Source organism: Phyllobates terribilis, unplaced genomic scaffold, assembly GCF_046119375.1.
Source record: "Phyllobates terribilis strain yellow unplaced genomic scaffold, ASM4611937v1 Scaffold_1__5_contigs__length_1240528914, whole genome shotgun sequence".
Classification (NCBI taxonomy): Eukaryota; Metazoa; Chordata; class Amphibia; order Anura; family Dendrobatidae; genus Phyllobates; species Phyllobates terribilis.
Genome location: NW_027362761.1, coordinates 957991908 through 958018463, shown reverse-complemented (window position 1 = coordinate 958018463; position 26556 = coordinate 957991908). Strand labels below are relative to the sequence as shown.

Genomic DNA, 26556 nt, shown 5'->3' with positions numbered 1-26556 from the left:
CAAAGCAAAAAGTGGCTACTTTGAAGAACCTAGAATATAAGACATATTTTCAGTTGTTTCACACTTTTTTGCTAAGTATATAATTCCACATGTGTTAATCCATAGTTTTGCTGCCTTCAGTGTGAATGTACAATTTTCATAGTCATGAAAATACAGAAAAATCTTTAAATGAGAAGGTGTGTCCAAACTTTTGGTCTGTGCTGTATACAGATAATAAGTAGTCTTTCTTATTGGAGTTTCCAACTTGGCCATAAAAAAAAAATGCTATCTGTGATATACAAATAGGCCCATATATATTTGGACAGAGACAACATTTTTCTAATTTTGGTTCTAGACATTACCATGATGAATTTTAAACAAAACAATTCAGATGCAGTTGAAGTTCAGACTTTCAGCTTTCATTTGAGGGTATCCACATTAAAATTAGATGAAGGGTTTAGGAGTTTCAGCTCCTTAACATGTGCCACCCTGTTTTTAAAGGGACCAAAAGTAATTGGACAATTGACTCCAAGGCTATTTCATGGACAGGTGTGGGCAATCCCTTCGTTATGTCATTCTCAATTAAGCAGATAAAAGGCCTGGAGTTGATTTGAGGTGTGGTGCTTGCATTTGGAAGGTTTTGCTGTGAAGTAAACATGTGGTCAAAGGAGCTCTCCATGCAGGTGAAACAATCCATCCTTAAGCTGCAAAAGCAGAAAAAACCCATCCGAGAAATTGCTACTATATTAGGAGTGGCAAAATCTACAGTTTGGTACATCCTGAGAAAGAAAGAAAGCGCTGGTGAACTCATCAATGCAAAAAGACCTGGGCACCCATGGAAGACAACAGTGGTAGATGATCGCTGAATAATCTCCATGGTGAAGAGAAACCCCTTCACAACAGCCAACCAAGTGAACAACACTCTCCAGGAGGTAGGCGTATCAATATCCAAATCTACCATAAAGAGAAGACTGCATGAAAATAAATACAGAGGGTTCACTGCACGGTGCAAGCCACTCATAAGCATCAAGAATAAAAAGGCTAGACTTGACTTTGCTAAAAAAACATCTAAAAAAGCCAGCACAGTTCTGGAAGAACATTCTTTGAACAGATGAAACCAAGATCAACGTCTACCAAAATGATGGAAAGAGAAAGGAGTATGGCGAAGGCGTGGTACAGCTCATGATCCAAAGCATACCACATCATCTGTAAATTATGGCAGAGGCAGTGTGATGGCTTGGGCATGCATGGCTGCCAGTGGCACTGGGTCACTAGTGTTTATTGATGATGTGACACAGGACAGAAGCAGCCGAATTAATTCTGATGTATTCAGAGCCATACTGTGTGCTCAGATCCAGCCAAATGCAGCCAAACTGGACGTCGTTTCATAGTACAGATGGACAATGACCCAAAACATAAAGCCTAAGCAAACCAGGAGTTTATTAAAGCAAAGAAGTGGAATATTCTTGAATGGCCAAGTCAGTCACCTGATCTCAACCCAATTAAACATGCATTTCACTTGTTAAAGACTAATCTTCAGACAGAAAGGCCCACAAACAAACAGCAACTGAAAACCACCGCAGTGAAGGCCTGGCAGAGCATCAAAAACGAGGAAACACAGCGTCTGTTGATGTCCATGAGTTCAAGATTTCAGGCAGTCATTGCCAACAACGGGTTTTCAACCAAGTACTAGAAATGAACATTTTATTCTCAATTATTTAATTTGCCCAATTAGTTTTGGTCCTTTTTAAAAACAGGGTGGCACAGGTTAAGGAGCTGAAACTCCTAAACCCTTCATCTAATTTTAATGTGGATACCCTCAAATGAAAGCTGAAAGTCTGAACTTCAACTGCATCTGAAAAGTTTTGTTTAAAATTCATTATGGTAATGTCTAGAACCAAAATTAGAAAAATGTTGTCTCTGTCCAAATATATATGGGCCTATCTGTTTGTGTGTATATGTGTATATATATATATATATATATATATATATATATATATATATATACACTACCATTCAAAAGTTTGGTCTCATTTAGAAATGTCATTATTTTTGAAAGAAAAGCACATTTTTTCAATGAAGATAACATTAAATGAATCAGAAATACACTCTATACATTGTTAATGTGGTAAATGACTATTCTAGCTGCAAACGTCTTGTTTTTATTGCAATATCTACATAGGTGTATAGAGGCCCATTTCCAACAACCACCACTCCAGTGTTTTAATGGTACATTGTGTTTAACTGTGTAAGAAGGCTAATGGATGTTTAGAAAACCCTTGCACAATTATGTTAGCCCAGCTGAAAACGGTTTGGCTGATTTGAGAAGCTATAAAATTGACCTTCCTTTGAGCTAATTGAGAATCTGGAGCATTACATTTGTTTGTTCTATGAAACTCTGAAAATGGCCAGAAAAAGAGAACTTTCATATGAAACTCGACAGTGTATTCTTGTTCTTAGAAATGAAGGCTATTCCATGTGAGTAATTGCCAAGAAACTGAAGATTTCCTACCACGGTGTATACTACTCCCTTCAGAGGAGAGCACAAACAGGCTCTAACCAGAGTAGAAAGAGAAGTGGGAGGCCCCGCTGCACAAATGAGCAACAAGACAAGTACATTAGAGTCTCTAGTTGGAGAAATCGATGCCTCACAGCTCCTCAACTGGCAGCTTCATTAAATAGTACACGCAAAACGCCAGTGTCAACGTCTACAGTGAAGAGGCGACTCAGGGATGCTGGCCTTCAGGGCAAAGTGGCAAAGAAAAAGCCATATCTGAGACTGGCTAATAAAAGGAAAAGATTAATATGGGCAAAAGAACACAGACATTGGACAGAGGAAGATTGGAAAAAAGTTTTATGGGCAGACAAATTAAAGTTTGAGGTGTTTGGATCACACAGAAGAACATTTGTGAGATGCAGAACAACTGAAAAGATGCTGGAAGAGTGCCTGACACCATCTGTCAAGCATGGTGGAGGTAATGTGATGGTCTGGGGTTGCTTTGGTGCTGGTAAAGTGGGAAATTTGTACAAGGTAAATGGAATTTGAATAAGAAAGGCTATCACTCCATTTTGCAAAGCCATGCCATACCCTGTAGACAGCGCTTGATTGGAGCTAATTTCATCCTACAACAGGACAATGACCCAAAGCACACCTCCAAATTATGCATGAACTATTTAGGGAAGAAGCAGGCAGCTGGTATTCTATCTGTAATGGAGTGGCCAGCGCAGTCACCAGATCTCAACCCCATTGAGCTGTTGTGGGAGCAGCTTGACCGTATGGTGCGCAAAAAGTGCCCACCAAGCCAATCCAACTTGTGGGAGGGGCTTCAGGAAGCATGGGGAATTTCCCAAGCTTACCTCATCAAATTAATAGCTAGAATGCCAAAGGTCTGCTATGCTGTAATTGCTGCAAAGGAAGCATTCTTTGACAAAAGCAAAGTTTGAAGGAGAAAATTATTCTTTCTAATAAAAATCATTATTTCTAACCTTGTCAATGTCTGGACTATATTTTCTAATCATTTTGCAACTCATTTGATAAATAAAAGTATGAGTTTTCACGGAAAACGCAACATTTTCTGGGTGACCCAAAACTTTTGAACAGTAGTGTATATAAGTAATATACATATACAGTACAGACCAAAAGTTTGGATACACCTTCTCATTTAAAGATTTTTCTGTATTTTCTTGACTATGGAAATTGTACATTCACACTGAAGGCATCAAAACTATGAATTAACACATGTGGAATTATATACTTAACAAAAAAGTGTGAAACAACTGAAAATATGTCTTATATTCTAGGTTCTTCAAAGTAGCCACCTTTTGCTTTGATGACTGCTTTGCACACTCTTGGCATTCTCTTGATGAGCTTCTTTACCAATCTCCTGCCAATCCCAGTCCAGTAATACCCAGTTACTTGACAGTCTCACTGATGACATCCTGACGCTGGAACATGTAACAAGCTGCAGCAAGTTACTGGCTGAGACCGTCACCATTGTGGCTAGTTAGCTGACTGCTTATTTTTTTATATCGAGAAATCAGACTGTAGAAGCAAGCTGGGGATCTGGAAAGCATCGAAAAGGGAAAGGTGTGGGATCGGTGAGAATCACTTGTTTTCTCATTTATGCCAGTCTGAACACTTTAAAAAAATTGGACAACTCCTTTGAGCATGGATTTTGCCGGTTTCTGAAGAGTCGGAAGTAACTAAAACCATTGATGGAGCCTAGTGAGGCTACAGTCAAGTTAAATAGGAAAGCCCGAGATGTAATGTTAATTTTATTTGTCTATATGTGGCATATACAAAGGAAGAACACCTACATAGATTCTTCGGCTATTTATTTTACACAGTTCTTGCAATATATAATTTATATATTTAGAAATGATTAGCTACATTGAGAATTATTTGGACAACAGCATTATTTTGTATCAAAGTATGTTCTACGTAAACAGACTACATTGAAGACATTGGTTCTCTCCTGAAAGATCTTATCTGTGACTTCAGCTGCTGACATTTTACACTTGAATAGACGATTCATTGAAGACTTCCCCAACATTTCACCAGTTAGAGTTGATCCAAACTATTCTCTATTAATACTTAATCAAAGAATAGTCCTCAATCAATATTTCACATCAGAATACATTGTTTTACCAAGTCAGAGATGCATTTGGATAGATTGATTTCCAATGATTCTATCATTGCTTCGCTTCAGTTTTTTTTTTTTTTTTTTAACACTGCTAAAACTCCTGAAAAATATTGTAGCAGTCTTTCACATCAAAGGTGTAAATGGATTTCTTGAAAGTTCCTCAGCAGGCTGGAGATACATGGAAGCCTCTTTACACCAACACAATTGCTGTTGGAAAGCTCAGCTTTGCAAATGATTTAAACTGTGATGATGATGACCTTGCATCCAGAAGGACAGATAATCATTCACTGTAGTAGGTGCAAATACACAGTGCGCATGTATATACTGTATTGCCAGGGCAGGGGAAGGCAGACATAGACTTTACATTCAATTAATTAGAGTAGATATTCTGTAGACCCTCCCAGTCTACCACCTTACGCCTAGCCTTCTTCTAGATTGGGAACAACAAAATTAGGTTTAGCACCACTATATAATAGTGAATCTTACCTGTGCCAGACAGGAGTTATTTGGGCCTACCTTAGGAAATCATTCTCTGCTCTGAACTATACCTGGCATTCTAAAGAGGATAACATATATAGCTGGATATGTAAAGAATTGGTTCTTATAGGGAACCAGTCAGGTAGGAGAACGGTATTAAACTGAATATATAGGATTAATTTCCAGGTTAATAGCGTTATGAAGGTGCCCAGCTGCTGTACTGAAAGTGTGGCATCTGATAGAAAATGAATTTTTTCTCCTGGGAACAGTCTACAGTTCAGAGTCGGCTGTCAGTCAAACGGCGTGGGCTTACTTACAGTATAGTGAGTGATGAGTGAAGCTGCATTGGCACGCCTGCACGACTGAAAGCCCGTAGCTCCCTGGAGAAAATGTTCTTTTTCTCCCGAGTGCTGCTTATTCAGTACAGGCCGGGCACCTTCATAAAGCGATTATCCTCCAGATATGCCCTATATTAATACAGACAAGACATTTGTTTGTAAGTTTGTTTTTTCAGCTGCTACAAAACCTAATGTTACTTGACTTTGCTTCTTCGTGTAGTCTGCTTTTCTTGTCTGTTTATACCAGTGTCAGCTCCTGCCGGATTTATCCACTTTTAACTGCTGTCTCACCTTTCATCAAATACTGAATTTGCTATAAATTGTGAACAGTGTGCTGTTCCTTTATTTTCCCTTATCTTATTTTTACAGTAAGTGATGACATAAGTCTTTCTAAGTCTAGATTCATATCCTAAAACTGATCTGAAACTTCCAAATCTCTCCATAAAAAAAACTATATAATCTGTTTTCTGATGGTGATAAGTTCTATTTTAAATAGTGATTTCTTGTAAAAATAAATAAGTAAAAAAATTAAAAAAAAAGTATGACAGTAAGAAAAGTCTTAGGGTTGTCCTTACGTATTTCATAAGCTTGCCGCTTCTTTGGCTGATACCGATTCCTCCCAGCCCCATATACATAACGTATATACAATCGACTTGGCCAATTGAGCGTGTTTTCTAAATGGGAAAATCGTAGTAACCCGCTGCTGCCAGTCACCTTTGGTGGTGGCTTATCTTTCCATGAGCTTTCACCGATTGTATATAGCTTAGTGTAAGAAAAACAGAAACAAAAATCACAGACTTAAACACCATATAAGGATTCTAATCTTACAACATCATTTTTAATTAGAATGATTTAAAATATTTTAGTATCAACTATAGCCACTATAATCAGATGGTCAAATGTTATTCAAGATCATGCAAGGCTGGTTTGAAACCATAAATAAATCCCTATTCTACCTCTAGTGTTACCCTACCTTACCACGCACGTTGACACCCTGAACCTACACAATGGCGCCCCCGCTTGGTCGTCGACTCTACCTGTCTGACCCTGTATGCGGCGCCATTGCTAGGTTCAGATTTTTTATTTTTTTTATCTTCCCATGAGATCAAAAGTTTTGACAAGTTCAAATCCAACTGATCCGCCTGTCATCCAATATCTACTCTCGGGGTAGAGTAGGAAAGCTACCTTACACATTAGGTGGTCCTGTGTTCCCACTGTAATCAGCTAGCATTTATGTTGGCTGCTTCCTTGATGTACATATTACAGATGGGGAAAAATGCAACGTGGACCCAGCCTTAGTTAAACAAAAGTGTCTAAAGCATTGCTCTGGCATCAGCCACTATGATCAATCTGACTCCTCTTCAGACTGTCTGATCTCCGTTTACATTGTCTAAATATTAGACAGGCTTAGTAAATTTACCCTAATGTATAAAGATTTGGAGATGGTTCTTGCGACTATAAATGGGGCAGATTATTGAGTGTATGGGGATTTAGAAATACAGACTGATATTCAATGGGTTAAAGGCAGAGTTATGTAGAAGGGTGTTGTCACATTTGGATATGCTTAGAACTACATGACAATACCTCCTCTGCGGTTCTGAGGTAGAAGAAACACTTGCTTAATTTCAATTATTCATATATAACTATTACTTTGTCATTTTTGTTTCTCATTGTCAGAAATGTATCTTGCGAGTCTGGCAAATATGTTGTGTAATTCCTTTTTTTCATCCAGCATTCCGGTTTGTCAATAATAAACAGCTCTGCATTATCTCATTATGCCCAAACTATTGATTTGACTTAAGTATCACATACTGTAGTTGCTAGCAGTCCTGAGTTTTCTGAAAAAAATCCTGGCAAATTTAGGCATGTCCCGATCCAAATTTGACAGTAAAAGGGGAGATGTGTGCAAAGTGTGCCCTGAAGAGGGGACCGGTTATTAAGTATGTTCTGTTGGAACTTAATAGAATTTACATGACTATATCAGATATTGGTGCAAACACCTGTGAATTATGGGGCTTTATTTACGTGCCAAGTATCTTCAATGTGCAGTATATCATCTCTGCAAGTCACATCTCAAGCCTGATCTGGAGTAGTGCTGTCATTCGTCACTTCATGCATGTTCCCCCATTGATGATTGTAGTGCATGCATCATGTGGGAGAGTCATAGCTGGAAAGTAAAAGTTACCTGGAAAGTAATACTCAGTGGTCTAAATGATGTAAAGCTGATTCTGCGGTGATAATTACGAAGAGCAGGGCTTGATGTCCTTAGGTTACAATTTTCTTTAAAGAGAATCTGTCAGCAGGCTTTTGCTATTTAATCAGAGAGCAGCATAATATAGTGCACGAGAGCCTGATCCCAGGGATGTGTCGCTTATTAGGCTGTGTGTTGTATTTTAAATACAATAAGTATTTTGTCAGCAGGAGGTTATTGCTACAGGACTACATCTCATGTGCACACCAGTCAGGCTAATCTGTGTAACCCCGCCCCCACCACTGATTGGCCGCTTGCTGACAACTTTGTGTACACAGGAAGCTGCCAGTCAGGGGTGTAGGCAGGGTTATACACAGCCCAGAAGTCCTAGCTCTGCTACATCTACATCAAGTAAAACAGGTATTCTATGAAAAATATGCCAAGCAGCCCAGTAAGTGACGCATCCCTGGAATCGAGCTTTCTTGCTGTATGTTATGCTGCTCTCAGATTATATAGCAAAAGCCTGCTGACAAATTCCTTTTAAATAGCCATTCATTCTATTTTAAAACAGAAGTTACTTTCTTTAAAGCCTTCAATTTTATTGACTTCTACGGGAAAAGAATAGTCTTTTTTTAATCTACAATATTTATACTATGTGTCTCATCCGAACCCCTCTAATCCATTGTACTCATTTTTAGTTCTGCTTTATTGTACGGACATGAACTCTTCCACCACACTTTACCGTTTGCACTACCCATTCAAGAGGAAAGCATGCTCTTGCCGTCTGACAAACCCAGATTTGTCCATCGGCTGCCGGGTCGTGTGTCGCGATTCATCACTCCAGAAAGGATGTTAACCTATTCAGTTTGGGATTCAGCTTCTTACCACTCGAGCTGATGCTTGGCATTGCATTTGTTGATCTGAGATTTTATGTGGCTTCTCTGCTATGGAAACCCAATCCATTCAGCTCCCAACAGACTGTTTTTGTGCTAAAGATTCTTCCAGTAGAGTCATTCCATGTCAAGTGGACCAGTGGTCCCCACTCGACCTTCTCCGATTTTGCTGAAAATTTATAAGGATGTACATGTATGTTTGAAAAGAGGTTCTGTAAATTTTTAGGGCCAGTTCTCAAATACATTGGGCACTGTTGACCTTTCACTGGAGGTTCCACCAAGCCTGCACCTTCAGCTAAGAGGATTTTGCAAACTTTGGCACATAGCCATTAGAGTTCTATACTGGCTATGATGCTGAAATTTGGCATACTAGCTCAACTTTTGCTGCTAAACACGATAAAATTATTACCGGCTATGACAAAACAATATTTCGGCCGCAATTTTGTGTCAAAGTAGCTTGTAAAACGCGTCGCATAAAATTTATGCCAAACTTTGCCCATATATAACTCAAGACCAAAAACCAATAGTAACTGGTGCTCTGCCCTGTACACCAAACATCTACATGACTTTGCATTGCTGCAATATCACGGTCAAATCATATGTATTTGTGGAAATATTCACACCCACATATGATGAAAAACTTAAAAAAAAAACAAAAAAACGAATTTTACCTATTTTTAGGTCAAATTTCTCAAAAAGGGTACCCCTAAAATATATTAATTCTGATATCATTAGAAAGAGCACATTTTTCTCTACAAGGATCATATTTTTTTCTTTTTGGAGTCTCTCAGTTTAAGTAAAGAAAAATGCCACTTAACATGGTGTTATTTATTAATAAGCAATGAATGGTAACTGCACTATTCAAACCCTTGCGTTGGTCCATGGTGGTTATACCACAACCAATTCCCTAAGAATTGGTATTATAATCCTATTAAGAATTGTAATAATTCTGTCTTTCGAGAATTGGCAGACCCATTTTGTTGGTTCCCAAGCCATAATGTTCAGTCTAAGTGGTCTGGAATCGTTGCAGAATTTGCAACATAATCTGTTTAGAGAAGCTGTATTGTCGGCCCATTGCTGTTGCAGCTGGTGCTGGAATTATTGCAATGATTGACTGCTCGGGAATCCAGCATGTATCATTTCTCACAGGCCAGTGAAAGAAGCTAGCTGGTCCATGAGGATGCATAAAATTTATTAATGCATCATGGTCGTCGACTGAAATTTCAGAAATATTTCCAATCCACCAGTTCCTATCGTAAATGCAGGCAATGTATTGCCCTGGCTGGAGGTTTGCAATTGGCACAAAAGGCATTTCTGATGTGACAGATCTATCTACATGGGCAATGAAAGATGATGGGTCATTTGACACCCTTGAAATGCGAATCTTTTTGTCATCAATTGAACTGGTGATTTTCTCTTGTTCCAGCAATTGTATGTCCATCTTTGAACCTTTCCTCTTGAACTACCCGTATTTCGTCAATTTTTTGTTTTGGAACAAAAAAAAATTTGATTCCATGCAGTTGCTCGTTGCAAAAGTTGAATAAATCCACCGGGGTCAGTATTTGGTTTTCAGTTGGGCGTTGAAGACTGGCACGAGCTGCCAACCTCTTTGCTGTCCCTCCAATCCCATCACAGGGCGACTTTCCATGACTGGTACCAAAAAAATTCCATTCAGCGCTGATATTGAAATCAGCATTGTAGTGGCACAAGTTGAGAAAATTTTTGTACTGGGCTGCAGATCCATTGCTGAAGTAGTGGATATGACGAATCCCATAGATGAGAGTCTTGAGATACTCCACAATTACTGTTAAGTGTGGACTGCAACTGTGTCATGTCGTGAGCAATCACTGATTATGCACAAGCTGATGTTCTGCGCAGCTTCACCATTTAACTTCTTGAAGTAAATTACAAATGGGTGTACTGTAGCTTGACTATTTTCCCTGTGGAAACCTTGAATGGCATCTTGAACAATAAATGAGTAAGTTTCAGCAAAAGTCCATAAGGATCACAAGCTCTCCAGGTCTCAGATTTTCCTTCAACGATTTCAAATAGCTACTTTGATGCTTGGTGATGTAGTGATGGCTACAAAGTTTAGAAATTTTCAAAACCAATTCTTCAATGAAATCTTCTATAGTCAGTTGTTTGGTATCAAGCGTGTCTCGATCAGTGTGAATCCATTGTTTGAACTCAATAATATCTTCAGGGTCACTGTTGACAAACACATTGACTAGAAATTCTTTTAAAACTTCAGGACCCGGGCATTTATCACAACGGCCAAGCATACAGTCCTTGGATTCAATTCCACAGACCATTTTGCATATGAGCTCTTTGTAGTCATCATTGATTGGGCATGCTGCAAGTATTAGTTTGACATTTTGGTGAATGGTACACACACAAACGGAATGTGTTCCAGCAGATCCAACGGTTACGCACCACTTTGGCCGAAGCTCACAAAACTTGGAAAATCCAATTTCAGGGCCATTCTGATCCCTATAGGCAACAAACATTTCCCTCCTATTGCTCAGTAATAGTCGCTTTTGCATCTGCTTTTTTTCTCCTGCTATTCGCACTGATACATAGTCTTTTTTACCAGGGCACATTCGACTGAATTCATCATCCTCAAAAAATGCCTGCACCTTTTTCTTCACTTCCTCAGAAACTTTCTTGCCACACTTGATTCTAGGTAAGGCTAAGGTCCCATGTTCACATTTAAGCTTTCGAGCTTGTTTGACCATTCGTTCAGAGACACCGAATTCGTCTGATATAGCCTTAATGGACCAACTTTTAGGTGCCAATGTCAAGATTTGGACCTTTTCTGCCCGACTGGACACCTGCAGCTTTTGCTTCAAATCTGCCAAAAGGTGATTGTAATCCAGACACATTTTGCACTGTGCTGTTTTTGTTTGCTCAATGTCTTTCGGCTCAAGCCCTCCAATTGAAGCAATCTTGCTAGAAAATGCATTTTGTACCTGGCTTATCTTTCTCCTTGCATATCCAAGTGAATCCCGCTGGCTTACCCGTGGATATTTCCGAGGAGAGATGCCAATGGATGTTAAGCTTGAATTTAGACTTTCAGGAGAACATTCCATTCCATCTGGATCTGATTCAGAGGAAACTGGATCAGCTGATTTTTTCCTGTTAGCAAATTCTTTTCGACATGATGCACACATCTTCTGGCCAGGCTTCACATCATTCTTTGTAAATTCGTTCAACTGGTCAGCTGCTAACAAATTGATAGCTCGCAACTTTTTGGTGTTATGACCTTTCTTCCTAAAAGGATTGCAACACGATTTTTGCAAATGCTCATATTTGGTCAAGAATGAAGCTGTAGTGCCGGCGTCCCTGCCCTCTGCTAGGCAGGGACGCTGTTCCCCTGACCGCTCTGCTCCGTGCCCGGCGTCCCTCTCCCGCTCTGCTGGCAGCGCGCGCTCCTTCCCGGCCACTGTGCTTAGGGCGCGCGCCCTCCCTCCCTCTTAAAGGGGCCGCGCGCGCCGTCCTAAGGAGTCCCCGGCCAATGGCCGGAGGACTTTACCATATATAAGGCACCTCCTCCAAAATGGAGGTGCCCGAGCAATGTTGTTGCACCGTTCTACTCTGCTTCAGCCCTCAGGTCCCGTTGCCAGTTACCTGCCAGATTCCTGCCAGCTTGCTGTCCTAATCCTGCCTGATTTCCTGTTACCTGCCTGCCTGCCTGAGGTCCGACGGTCTGCCTTACAACTCCGGTCAGTCTGTCTAAGGACCAACTTGCCCGCTCACCTGGGAGCGCACATCAGCTACCTGCCTGCTTGCCTGAGGTCCGACGGTCTGCCTTACAACTCCGGTCAGTCTGTCTATGGACCAGCTTGCCCGCTCACCTGGGAGCGCTTCTCCGCTACCTGCCTGCTTGCCTGCCCGGAGGCTCCGCTGTCACGTGCTGTGACCACCAGCTATTCCAGACTCTTGCCCGCTCACCTGGGAGCGCTTCTCCGCTACCTGCCTGCTTGCCTGCCCGGAGGCTCCGCTGTCACGTGCTGTGACCACCAGTTATTCCAGACTCTTGCCCGCTCACCTGGGAGCGCTTCTCCGCTACCTGCCTGCTTGCCTACCTGGAGGCTCCGCCGTCACGTGCTGTGACCACCTGCTATTCCAGAGACTCTCGCTTGCTCACCTGGGAGCACACATCCTCCATCTGCCTTGCTAGCCTACCTGGAGGTTCAGCCATCACAGGTCGTACCTACCCTTTACCTAGAGACTGCCCCGGTCACTTGCCGTGACCTCCAGCCCGTTCTTCCAGAGACTGCCCCGGTCACTTGCCGTGACCTCCAGCCCGTTCTTCCAGAGACTGCCCTGATCACTTGCCGTGACCTCCTGCCCGTACACCCAGAGACTGTCCCGGTCACCTGCTGTGACTGCCTGCCTGGTCGCCACCCGCTCCCTTACAAGGACCGCTCCCTTGTATAGTAGCCCAGAGGTTCCGCCTCCCAGACCCGTTACAGTTTGCTCGGGCCATGGAACCCGGTGGCACCCAAGCTCCCTCGCTCTCGGACCTGTGTCATGAACTGTCCCGTCAAAGGTCCCAACAGGAGTCCATCCTGGGTCACCTGCGGAATGTCAATACTCGCCTGGACACTCTGACTGGACACTCTGACTGCTCCACCAACAACCTCCGCCAGTGCCATGTCTCGCAATCCGGCAGCTCCGCTGTCCACTAACACCATGATATCCTACTCCGGACCTCGGCTTTCTGCACCTCCTCGCTTCGGAGGCGACTCAGCCCAGGCTCGGGGCTTCATAAATCAGTGCACCCTGCACTTTGAACTATTGTCCCACCAGTTTAACTCCGACCGAGCCAAAATTGCATTCATCATGTCCCATCTCACCGGGGAGGCCCTGGCCTGGCTAAATCCTCTATGGGAGAGAGGAGACCCCCTGGTGTCCAACTTGCCTGCTTTTCTCACGGCTTTCCGGAAAGTCTTCGACGAACCCGGACGGAAGACCTCATCCGCATCATCGTTGCTACGCCTCCGTCAGGAAAGTCTCACCGTGGGCCAATATGCCATACGGTTCCGTACCCTTGCCTCGGAGCTGGCCTGGGATAACGACGCTCTGGTTTCCGTCTTCTGGGAGGGTCTGTCCGGCCGTATTAAAGATGAACTTGCCGGTCGGGACATTCCTACCACTCTCGATGACTTAATAACTCTTGCCACCCGGATTGACCTACGGTTCCAGGAGCGTGCCAGAGAGGTCACCCGTGAGAGGAGGTTACCACGTCTAGCTCCTACTTTTCAGAAACCCGTCACTCCTTCTGTCTCTAACCAGGTGCACCCTCCTGAGCCTATGCAGGTCGACCAGACCAAGATGGTCAAGACCCGTCAGGACTTACGCCGTGCCGAGGGGACCTGCTTCTACTGTGGCAGTAAGGAGCACCGGATCCGTGCCTGCCCGGAGAGGTCGGGAAACGCCTGTGTCTAGGTTCGCTCAGAGAGGTCCACCTAGACAAGAATAAATCCTCTCCATCCCTGCTGTTGTCAGTTTCAATCGTCTACGGGGAGAACCGTTATTTCGAACTAGCCCAACTGGACTCTGGAGCAGCCGGGAATCTTATTTCACAGTCCCTGGTAGAGAAATACCGCATCCCCACCAAACCTCTGGCTGTACCCTTGTCTGTTGCTGCCGTGGATGGGGGGGCTCTTACCACGCCCCATCCAACTCATCACTGAATCCATTACTCTGCAGGTGGGAATGCTGCATTCTGAAAGTATCTCCTTCCATGTTCTGCCTGGACTCTCTCACGACCTCTTGCTAGGCCTACCTTGGCTCCAGAAACATGCACCCGTTCTTGACTGGCAGATCGGAGAAGTCCTTCGCTGGGGACAGGGCTGCCATAAGACCTGTCTGGTTCCCGTTCATCCCGTCCGTCCTTCTCCTACCCCAGCTAATCTACCTGGACTTCCGATTCCTTATTGGTCTTATGCTGATGTCTTTAATAAAAAGGAGGCAGAGACACTACCCCCTCATAGACCATACGACTGTCCTATCGACCTGTTACCTGGTACTTCTCCTCCCCGTGGGCGTATTTATCCATTATCCGCTGCTGAGACCCGGTCGATGTCCGAATATATTGAGGAGAATCTGGCCAGGGGATTCATCCGGAAATCTACCTCCCCGGCGGGAGCAGGCTTCTTTTTCGTCAAAAAGAAGGACGGCTCTCTCCGTCCCTGTATAGACTATAGAGGCCTTAACCAGATCACGGTGAAGAATAAGTACCCCCTTCCGCTCATTCCGGAGTTATTTGATCGTCTGAGGGGGGCTAGAATCTTCACCAAACTGGACCTCCGTGGGGCGTACAACCTGGTTTGTATCCGTCAGGGGGATGAATGGAAGACGGCATTCAACACCCGGGACGGCCACTATGAATATCTGGTAATGCCCTTTGGCCTCTGTAACACTCCTGCGTAGTGGTGTACCTGGACGACATCTTGGTCTTCTCTCCGGATCTCCAGACTCACCGGAGGGATGTTCGTCAGGTCCTGCTCAGGCTCAGGCAGAACCATCTCTACGCTAAATATGAGAAGTGCCTCTTTGAGCAGACCTCGCTTCCGTTTCTGGGCTACATTATCTCTCAGACCGGCCTACAAATGGATCCTGAGAAACTGTCTGCCATCGAGAAATGGCCCCGACCAGAGGGGTTGAAGGCTATTCAACGGTTCCTGGGCTTCGCCAGCTATTACCGCCTCTTCATCCCGCACTTCTCTTCCCGGACTGCCCCAATTTCCGCGCTCACCCGTAAGGGTACTAATCCCAAAGAGTGGCCGCCCGAAGCAGAGGAGGCCTTTCTTTCCCTAAAACAGGCCTTCTCTTCCGCCCCGGTGCTGCATCGCCCGGACGGCAACAAGCAGTTCTTCCTGGAAGTTGACGCCTCCTCCTCTGGAGCCGGAGCGGTACTTACTCAAAAATCATCTTCCGGGAGAATGGTAACTTGTGGCTTCTTCTCCAAACTCTTCTCCTCTTCTGAGTGCAACTATTCCATAGGAGACCGAGAGTTATTGGCCATCAAGCTGGCGTTGGAGGAGTGGCGTTACCTACTCGAGGGGGCTCTTCATCCGGTAATAATTTACACTGACCACAAGAACTTGGCTTACCTCCAGCATGCCCAGAGACTTAACCCGCGCCAAGCCCGGTGGTCCTTGTTTTTTGCTCGCTTTGATTTTGTTCTTCATTTTCGCCCAGCAGACAAAAACGTCAAAGCAGACGCCTTGTCCCGATCCTTTCTGGTGTCCGATCTCGAGGAAGAACCTAAACATATCATCGATCCCGCCAGAGTAATGCAGGTGGCTCCCGTGAGTCTAAATCGTCTCCCTCCCGGTAAGACGTTTGTTTCAGTACCTGATCGGGAGAAGATCCTACACTGGGGCCATTCGTCTAAACTAGCTGGCCACGCCGGTCAGAAAAAGACCCTCCAGCTTATTGCCCGGCACTATTGGTGGCCTACCCTGCACAAGGACATAATAGACTTTGTTTCTGCCTGTGTGTCCTGCGCCAGCAACAAAGTCCCGAGACATCTGCCAGCCGGACGCCTCCTTCCGCTTCCTGTACCTGCTGCCCCCTGGCAGCATATAGCAATGGACTTTATAACTGATCTCCCCGTCTCTGGCGGTTGTACGGTCATTTGGGTGGTCGCTGACCGCCTTTCCAAGATGGCTCACTTTATTCCCCTGCCAGGCCTTCCGTCTGCACCCGAGCTGGCTAAAGACTTTATCCGCCACATCTTCCGTCTTCATGGCCTGCCCCTCCACATCGTGTCGGATCGTGGGGTACAGTTCACCTCACGTTTCTGGAGAGCCACTTGTAAACTACTAGACGTCACCCTGGACTTCTCTTCCGCTTACCACCCACAGTCCAATGGTCAAGTGGAGCGGATCAATCAGAACCTGACCAGTTACCTCCGGCACTTCGTTAATGCCCTCCATTCTGACTGGGTGGATCTCCTACCATGGGCCGAGTTCTCTTATATTAATCACGAGAGCGAATCCTCCTCCAAATCCCCGTTTTTTGTAGTCTTTGGTCAGCATCCTCGGATTCCTTTTCCTGTCTCCACCTCTGTGGACAACCCGGCTGCGGAATCTCTCGTTAGCAAATTTTCCTCCATATGGGAGAGTACCCGGTCCGCACTCCTTCTGTCATCCGAGCGTATGAAAAGACACGCTGACAAAAAACGCCTGGATCCTCCACAATTTCGTCCAAGAGATAAAGTCTGGCTCTCATCTAAATATGTTCGACTCAAGATACCTTCTTACAAGTTAGGGCCTCGGTTCATCGGTCCTCTGGAGGTCATCAGTCAGATCAACCCGGTGGCCTATAAATTGAAACTCCCGGCCAACTTACGGATCCCTAACTCCTTCCATGTATCTCTCCTCAAACCCGTGGTGCTTAACTCTTTTTCCAAGTCTACAGGTACGCCTCCTGCTCCGGTTTCTGCTGAGGACGAGTTTGAGGTAGAGAACATTCTTGCCACCAAAAGGGTAAGAGGAAAGACCTTTTTTCTGGTAGATTGGAAGGGGTTTGGTCCTGAGGAGAGAACGTGGGAGCCCCGGGAGAACATCCATGCCCCTCTCATCCTAGCTAAATTTCTGTCTGGCCTAAAAAAGGGGGGGCCTAAAGGGGGGGGTACTGTAGTGCCGGCGTCCCTGCCCTCTGCTAGGCAGGGACGCTGTTCCCCTCACCGCTCTGCTCCGTGCCCGGCGTCCCTCTCCCGCTCTGCTGGCAGCGCGCGCTCCTTCCCGGCCACTGTGCTTAGGGCGCGCGCGCGTGCCCTCTCTCCCTCTTAAAGGGGCCGCGCGCGCCGTCCTAAGGAGTCCCCGGCCAATGGCCGGAGGACTTTACCATATATAAGGCACCTCCTCCAAAATGGAGGTGCCCGAGCAATGTTGTTGCACCGTTCTACTCTGCTTCAGCCCTCAGGTCCCGTTGCCAGTTACCTGCCAGATTCCTGCCAGCTTGCTGTCCTAATCCTGCCTGATTTCCTGTTACCTGCCTGCCTGCCTGAGGTCCGACGGTCTGCCTTACAACTCCGGTCAGTCTGTCTAAGGACCAACTTGCCCGCTCACCTGGGAGCGCACATCAGCTACCTGCCTGCTTGCCTGAGGTCCGACGGTCTGCCTTACAACTCCGGTCAGTCTGTCTATGGACCAGCTTGCCCGCTCACCTGGGAGCGCTTCTCCGCTACCTGCCTGCTTGCCTGCCCGGAGGCTCCGCTGTCACGTGCTGTGACCACCAGCTATTCCAGACTCTTGCCCGCTCACCTGGGAGCGCTTCTCCGCTACCTGCCTGCTTGCCTGCCCGGAGGCTCCGCTGTCACGTGCTGTGACCACCAGTTATTCCAGACTCTTGCCCGCTCACCTGGGAGCGCTTCTCCGCTACCTGCCTGCTTGCCTACCTGGAGGCTCCGCCGTCACGTGCTGTGACCACCTGCTATTCCAGAGACTCTTGCTTGCTCACCTGGGAGCACACATCCTTCATCTGCCTTGCTAGCCTACCTGGAGGTTCAGCCATCACAGGTCGTACCTACCCTTTACCTAGAGACTGCCCCGGTCTCTTGCCGTGACCTCCAGCCCGTTCTTCCAGAGACTGCCCCGGTCACTTGCCGTGACCTCCAGCCCGTTCTTCCAGAGACTGCCCTGATCACTTGCCGTGACCTCCTGCCCGTACACCCAGAGACTGTCCCGGTCACCTGCTGTGACTGCCTGCCTGGTCGCCACCCGCTCCCTTACAAGGACTGCTCCCTTGTATAGTAGCCCAGAGGTTCCGCCTCCCAGACCCGTTACAGAAGCTTCATGGTGTAAACAGATTTGTGAATGTTCGTCAAAATTTAGTCCCACTAGTCGACGCAGCAATTTTTGTTCATCCAATCCAAAGCTTGTAACTCATCCTTGCTATGGGTGAATGTCTTAAGGTGGCACTTAGAATTGTTCGCAAGGCCGATAGAGCACTGGGCCGATTCTTCATCAATTTCATTCTCCATCGCTAAAAAATAAATAATATATGCATTAAAATGTAACAATAGTCAATAACTTTTCATAAACAAAAAGGTTTATAGGTTTTTGATTATAATAGACATTGCTAGCAACAATACAACTCTGTAACATGTGATAAGAATCTGAAAATCAAACACAAAATCAATGCATTAAGCGCATAAATAACACCATGTTCAGTGGCATTTTTCTTTTCTTAAACTAAGAGACTCCAAAACAAAAAACAATGATCATTGTAGAGAAAAATGTGTTCTTTCTAATGATATCAGAATTAATATATTTTAGGGGTACCCTTTTTGAGAAATTTGACCTAAAAATAGGTAAAATTCTGTTTTTTTTAAGTTTTTCATCATATGTGGGTGTGAATATTTCCACAAATACATATGATTTGACCGTGATATTGCAGCAATGCAAAGTCATGTAGATGTTTGGTGTACAGGGCAAAGCACCAGTTACGATTGGTTTTTGGTCTTGAGTTATATATGGGCAAAGTTTGGCATAAATTTTATGCGACGCGTTTTACAAGCTACTTTGACACAAAATTGCGGCCGAAATATTGTTTTGTCATAGCCGGTAATAATTTTATCGTGTTTAGCAGCAAAATTAGCTAGTATGCCAAATTTCAGCATCATAGCCAGTATAGAACTCTAATGGCTATGTGCCAAAGTTTGCAAAATCCTCTTAGCTGAAGCCGCTGGCTTGGTGGAACCTCCAGTGAAAGGTCAACAGTGCCCAATGTATTTGAGATCTGGCCCTAAAAATTTACAGAACCTCTTTTCAAACATACATGTACATCCTTATAAATTTTCAACAAAATCGGAGAAGGTCGAGTGGGGACGATTTTTAAAACTGGTCCACTTGATGTGGAATGACCCAGTAGTGGTTTCATCTATGTAGTGAGTGTTGCAAGTAGGGCCATTTTTTATTACCCACTATGTCCTCCGGCACCCGGCAATGCAGTTTTGTGACTATGGAAGCTGAGTGGTTGTTGCTACTAGAAATTCATACTTTACTTTCAGCTGACCAAAGCTTCTCTAGCAAGACCAAATGGGACAAAATGATCCTTTGAAAAGGTAGTACCCTATGATGTTGCAATATTGTCTCCAGGACTTTTGTAAATATACTTAATGGTAAATCTGTTCCTTTATTTTCAAAACCTTATCGCTTGACATAAGAAATTAGATGGTTTTACTATAAAATTCTATGTGTTGTAGATAGAAACAAATATATATACCATATGCATGGAAATGTGGATGTATTATTTTCTTTGTATTTCATGCAAACAGTAAGAACTTGACAATCTTGTATAAACACTTACTCTCTTACTTTCAGGGTATTGTTGTGACCCCAATGCTGCTACTTTTATTTGTAAGTATACTTTTTGATTTTATTCAGCCTGTTGACATTGTTATCGTCTTGAATGTTTACTATGTATTTCATAAGGCACCAACCCTCTAACTATTAAAATATGGGTTAACCTCTTTACCCCCGAGGGTTGTTTGCACTTTAATGACCGGGCCAATTTTTAAAAATCTGACCACTGTCACTTTGAGGTAATACCTTTGAAACGCTTCAACGGATCCCGCTGATTCTGAGATTGTTTTTTCGTGACATATTGTACTTCATGATAGTGGTAATTTTTCTTCGATATCACTTGCGTTTGTGAAAAAAATCGGAAATTTGCCAAAAATGTTGAAAATTTAGCAATTTTCAAAATTTGAATTTTTATGCCCTTAAATAAGAGAGTTATGTCACACAAAATAGCTAATAAATAACATTTCCCACATGTCTACTTTACATCGGCACAATTTTGGAACCAAATTTTTTTTTATTAGGGAGCTATAAGGGTTAAAAGTTGACCACCGATTTCTCATTTTTACAACAAAACTTGCAAAACCATTTTTTAGGGACCACATCACATTTGAAGTGACTTTGAGGGGCCTTTATGCCAGAAAATACCCAAAAGTGACACCGTTCTAAAAACTGCACCCCTCAAGATGCTCAAAACCACATTCAAGAAGTTTATTAACCCTTCAGGTGTTTCACAGGAATTTTTGGAATGTGAAGAAAATGAACATTTAACCAGGAAAAATGTACCCCAAAATTTGTTGAAAAATTTCTCCTGAGCATGCCGATACCCCATATGTGCGTGAAAACCACTGGGCACACGGCAGGGCTCGGAAGGGAAGGAGTGCCATTTGACTTTTTGAATGCAAAAATTGCTGGATTAGCGGGTGCCATGGAGAGCCCCTGATGTGCATAAACAGTGGAAACCTCCCCCACAAATGACTCCATTATGGAACCTAGACCCCTCAGAGAACTTATCTAGATGTGTGGTGAGCACCCTTAACCCCCAGGTGCTTCACAGAAGTTTATAACCTGGGGCCGTGAAAATAAAAAAAATCAAACTTTTTCCACAAAAATGATCTTTTAGCCCCAAATTTTTTTTTTTTCCACAAGGGTAAGAAGAGAAAATAGAACCTAAAAACTGTTGTGCAATTTCTCCCGAGTACGCCAATACCCCATATGTGGGGAAAATACACTGTTAGGGGGCACGTCAGGGTTCAGAAGGGAAGAAGCACTGTGTGATTTTTTTTAACGCAAAATTGGCTGGAATCAAGAGCTGATACCATGTCGCATTTCGGGAGCCCCTGATGTGCCTAAATAGTGGAAACCCCCCACAATTGACTCTATTTTGGAAAGTAGACCCCTCAAGGATTTTATCAGGGGGGGTATAGTGAACATTTTGAACCTAGAGGTACGACAAAATTCGATCACATTAGGTCATCATATTGAATAAGTTGTCATTAGTCTTGAGCGCAAGTGCTCGCTGCTTTAGTTTGCATCGGGTACTCGGGTATGCACCATGTATCACAGGTGCTCGAGCGACATGCTCTAGTCCTTGCTCCGCATGTTTCACGGTTGTTAGACACCCAAAAAAAACATGCAGGGATCGCTCGTGCATGGCAGGCGATCCCAGCAACGTTTTTTTTTGGCCGCAAAGCATATGGGGCAGAGACTCTAGCATGTCACTCGAACACCCGCGATACTCAGTGCATACCCGAGCACCCGATGCAAACTCAAGTAGCGAGCACTTGTACTCAACACTGGTCGCCATATCGTCATCATTTTTCTTTTTCTTTACTTTTGAAAAAATCTCAACCCTCAACCCTAACCCTAGAGTTTATTTTTTTACACCGTTCCTCGTGTGGTATAAGTGATTAGACGACTTTATTCTTCGGGTCTGTGCGATAACAGCGATACCAGATTCATATCTGGTTTTTATGATTGACAGCTGTCCCACACTAAAAGACGCTTTTTTGTTGTTGCAAAGACTAGTTTTTGCATCACCATATTTTGAGAGCTATAATTTTTCCATATTTCGGCCAACAGTCATGTGATGGCTTGTTTTTTGCGGGACAAGTTGACGTTTTTATTGGTACCATTTTCAGACACGTGACATTTTTTGATTGCTTTCTTTTCCGATTTTTGGGACACAGAATAAACAAAAACCAGCAATTACGGAATTGTTTTTATGTTGTTTTGTTTTTTTTATGACGCTTCGTGTGTGGTAAAATTGATAAGGCATCTTTATTCTTCGGGTCAGTACGTTTACAGCGGTATCGCATTTATATAGTTTTTTATGTTTTGGCGCTTTTACACAATAAAAACTATTTTCTAGAGAAAATAATTTTTTGTATAGCTTTATCCTGAGAACTATAAATTTTTTATTTTTCTGATGATGGAGCTGTATGGCAGCTTGTTTTTTGCGAGACAAGATGACGTTTTCAGTGGTACCATTTTTATTTACATGCATCTTTTTTATCGCGTGTTATTCCATTTTTTGTTTGGCGGTATGATGATAAAGCATTGTTTTTTGCTTCGTTTTTTATTTATTTTTTTTACCGTGTTCACTAAAGGGGTTAACTAGTGGGACAGTTTTATAGGTCAGGTCGTTCTGGACGCGGCGATACCAAATATGTGTACTTTTATTGTTTTGGGGTTTTTTTTCATAATGGATTATGGGTTCAATATATTTTTATTTTTTGGGTATTATTTTTTTCTTTTTTTTTTTTTTTTTTTTTTTTTTTTCACTTTACTACACTTTTTTTTTACTCTTACACATTGTCCCACTATGGGGCTTTCACTTTTTGCAGCCTCATCGGCTGCATGGCATAGACAGCAGCAGCTCCCTATGCTATGCTGCCGGTCAGTGCTGCACACTGGGAGACATTACTTTGGTCATGCACTGCGCATGACCAAAGTAACGTCCTGCCTCCTGGTGACCCGGATGTTGTAATGACGACCTCGGGTCGTCATGACAACATACGGAAGCCACCGCAGACATCGCTGGACGCTGGCAGGAGAGGGTAGTATAGCGATCACCTCCTCCTTTGCCCCCGCAATGTTGCAATCGACTGTGATCGCAGAATTGCGGGGGTTAATGTGCAGGGAGCGGTGCGGGACTGCTCCCTGCACGTAACACCGGGTGTCAGCTGTGACAATCAGCTGACACCCAGCGGCGATCACCCCGCACTGCTTGTGTGCGGGTCGCGATCGCATTATGCGTAATAGTACGTAGCTGGTCCATAAGTCCCAGGGCACAGCTACGTACTATTACTGACGTCGTCGGAAAGGGATTAAGAGCACGATAATTGTTAAAATGAAAATGACGTGCCATTCATTCCCCTTCTGCTCCCTGACAGTGCTACTGCAATGGTGTCACATCAGTCATTTACATGACCTCTGGCTCACTGTTGACCCTTAATATACTGCACATGACCGCTGAGGCTAGTGTTCGACTGCAGTGGTCATATGAATTATTGACTTGATGCTATCGCTGCAGGACCAGCAGGGAACTCTGAAGTAGTTTGTAGAGTGTGAATTGAATAAGTAACGTCAATTTTATTATTTTAAATGGAACCTGTTAAAAAGTTCGGCCACCACCTTTCAGGCCTCTTTTACAGTATGCTGTATGTATGTCCCTAATTCCCTCTGCATGGCACAAAATTGAGCTTTTATTATACCCTCACACTGGTCCAATAGGCGTTTCTGGTCTTCATCCGACACCTTTTCTCTACCTACACTCGCTGTCCTCCTTCCCTGCTTCATTTGGTTGACATGTCCTTTGTCATCCACACGGTGTCTGACAATCATGCTCTTGAGGGCAGATCAAAGTACTGTAGTGCGCATGCGCCGGCTTTACTTTTGCGTCTTCGGCGCTCTTTGGCTTTTGCCGGTGCATGCACATTACAGCACTTTGCTCTGCCCGCGGCAGGCAAGAGAGAAGTGCACCTGCTCATGAGAGCGATTGGGGACACTGTGTGGATGACGTAAGACCCATTATCCACACGAAGCAAGAAGGAGGATGACAATTCTAAGAAGGGAATGCTGTAAAAGAGTCCTGAAAGGTGGTGGCCATACTTTGTATTGGGAAAACCTGGTGACAGGTTTCCTTGATCACACTTCATACTCGTAGCCCTTTTTTTTTTTTTCTTCCTTGACAATATTTTTAAGATTCTTTTATGCTGCCATAATATTGGCCTTTCTAAAGCAAGTATATCTGTTAATTTCCCACAGAATGTAATATACAATCCAAACCCATGTCATTTGTTCCAAAATTAGCATTTACTACAATTTGGCTGTTTTTTGAAGAATGAGGATTCACCAGGCAGTTTTCATTTGTGTCTCTTTCTCCCCTACAGTTGGGATCATCTTCATCAGTGCCCTTTACCTCTATATTCTCTCAGTTGTTCATGACTGTTGTGGTTCCTCTGATCATTGGTCAGGTACGTTCTTCATTTCTGTTGGTCAGTCAACATTAAGAATTGCTATAATGCTAAGTTATAATTTACAATTTGTTATCGATGAGCCTCTTGTTCATTTCTAATTCTTGAAGTAGTTGTCGACCACTTATTTTTTTTTTTCCAAAGCCATCCAACACATTTTAAAATAATGAAAAAAATATATATTCAGCCTACCGATAGCCCACAAATCTTCTCTTCTGGCCAGTTGGGTATGTGACTACTAAGGGAAATCATTGGCCATCACAGTCGCATATCTGTCTGGCTGGAAGAGAAGGTACCGAGACGATTAGTGAACCCAGCAGGGTTGGCAGAAGCTCAGGCAGGTGAGTATACTTTAATTATTTTAAAGCATGCTGGATGGTTTTGAAAAAAGCTATCAGGAGAAGACTGCCTCTACAACCCTGCTGAGATCTCAGATGACTATATCACTGCAATGGGCTGTGACTAGATCTGCGGGTCGCATGCTTCACCCTCGCTCTATTCAGACTCTTTGGACTTATGGCTGGTTAGGACGATGGAACAGAATCCCTTTCCTGGTGATCAGACCTCTCACTGATCTTGCAATTATCCCTTGTCTAGAGGATAAATGCTTTACCCAAAATAGCATTTTAAAATATACCTCCAGTGATCCATTTAACTTCTCAACATATGCCCCTCTGTTTCTAATCAAGAATTTAAAATAAAATATTTTACTTCACATCTTAAAGGATTCTTTGGATTGGCGTTCCTTGCACAGTATTAGGATATGCCACCAATGTATGACCATCAGGGTCTCATCCGCAGTAATCCAAACTCTCCTGTCAGCTCTGCTTGGCTTTCTCCAGGCTGTGACATGGTTGACCCATTTTATTCACAGTCTGACCATGTACCCATGTACCACCTGGGAAAACACCAGTGATAGTCCACAAATACAAACTCTTTCATCAGATCTTTCTTCTGCTTTTGTAGCACTTTTGCTTCACAATCTATGTCCTACTGATAAGATGCAAACTAAAATCTAGAACAGGATAATGAACGTCTTTCTTGTGTGAGAAAACGGAAAAATGATGGAATTGAGAGCTGGTATAGCGAGGAGCAGGTTCAGTTTTACCCAGTGTTCTTCTTTCACAGCTGTACTATATGGTTTCCTTGTAGAATACATAAGTATGCTGCACGCAGTAGCCGCTACAGGCAGCGCAGTTTTGGTCAATAGGCAAACAAGAGGAGACTCTCAGATAAAATTGTGGGTGACAGATCAGATTCTGAACACATCCAAGTTATTCTCTGGAGGTGTCTAATGAACGGCCTCTTGCTCAAAGCTCTGCAGATGTCACCAGCAATGTTAGTCCAACATCATGTATATTTAATTAGTTTTCAGATCATCAATATTAAATAGTAATCCAGGCGACATATTTGTGAGTATATTCAGAACAACCGAGTTGAATCACATCCCTCCATTAATATGTATGTTATATTAGGGATTTTTGTGATTATAAGAAATTATTTTCACCATTTCATATGCGCAATGGACTCTAGTTGTTTTCTTGCGTTTTGCTGTAGCTGAATGCAAGATGTTTTAAGTTTTAAGTATAGAACTTTTTAAGTAATCTTTCTCAACCTTTAAATGACCTTTATTTTTTTTTTTAAAGAGCCAAAAAACAAAATGCAAAGGAAATTGATTTTATAACCCCTTAGTGATACTTCATTTTGTAACGGGTCCGGGAGGCGGACTGTAACGGGTCCGGGAGGCGGAACCTCTGAGCTACTATACAAGGGGGCGGCCCTTGTAAGGGAGCAGGTGGCAGTCTCTGGGTGAACGGACAGGGAGTTACGGCAAGTGATCAGGGCAGTCTCTGGGTAAGGGGTAGGTACGACCTGTGATGGCAGAGCCTCCGGATAGGCTAGCAGGCAGATGGTAGATATGTGCTCCCAGGTGAGCAAGCGAGAGTCTCTGGAATAGCAGGTGGTCACGGCACGTGACGGCGGAACCTCCGGGCTGGCAGGCAGGTAGGTAACGGAGAAGCGCTCCCAGGTGAGCGGGCAAGAGTCTCTGGAATAGCTGGTGGTCACCGCACGTGACAACGGGACCTCCGGGCTGGCAAGCAGGCAGGTAACGGAGATGCGCTCCCAGGTGAGCGGGCAAGAGTCTCTGAGATAGCTGGTGGTCACAGCACGTGACAACGGAGCCTCCGGGCTGGCAAGCAGGCAGATAACGGAGAAGCGCTTCCAGGTGAGCGGG

At 43.9% G+C, this 26556-nt stretch overlaps 1 protein-coding gene across 2 annotated transcripts in view; it reads left to right on the top strand.

The window, feature by feature from the left end:
* SLC10A7 (solute carrier family 10 member 7) overlaps positions 1-26556 on the top strand; it is a 248028-nt gene that overhangs the window by 149467 nt on the left and 72005 nt on the right. For both annotated transcript variants that reach the window (XR_012247589.1, XM_073642504.1), the window contains 2 exons: positions 19864-19899; positions 24237-24320. Coding sequence is in view for 1 of the 2 variants with exons in the window: in XM_073642504.1 (XP_073498605.1) it covers positions 19864-19899; positions 24237-24320 (120 nt within the window). In the remaining variant the exon portion in view is untranslated. The remainder of the gene's footprint in view (positions 1-19863; positions 19900-24236; positions 24321-26556) is intronic.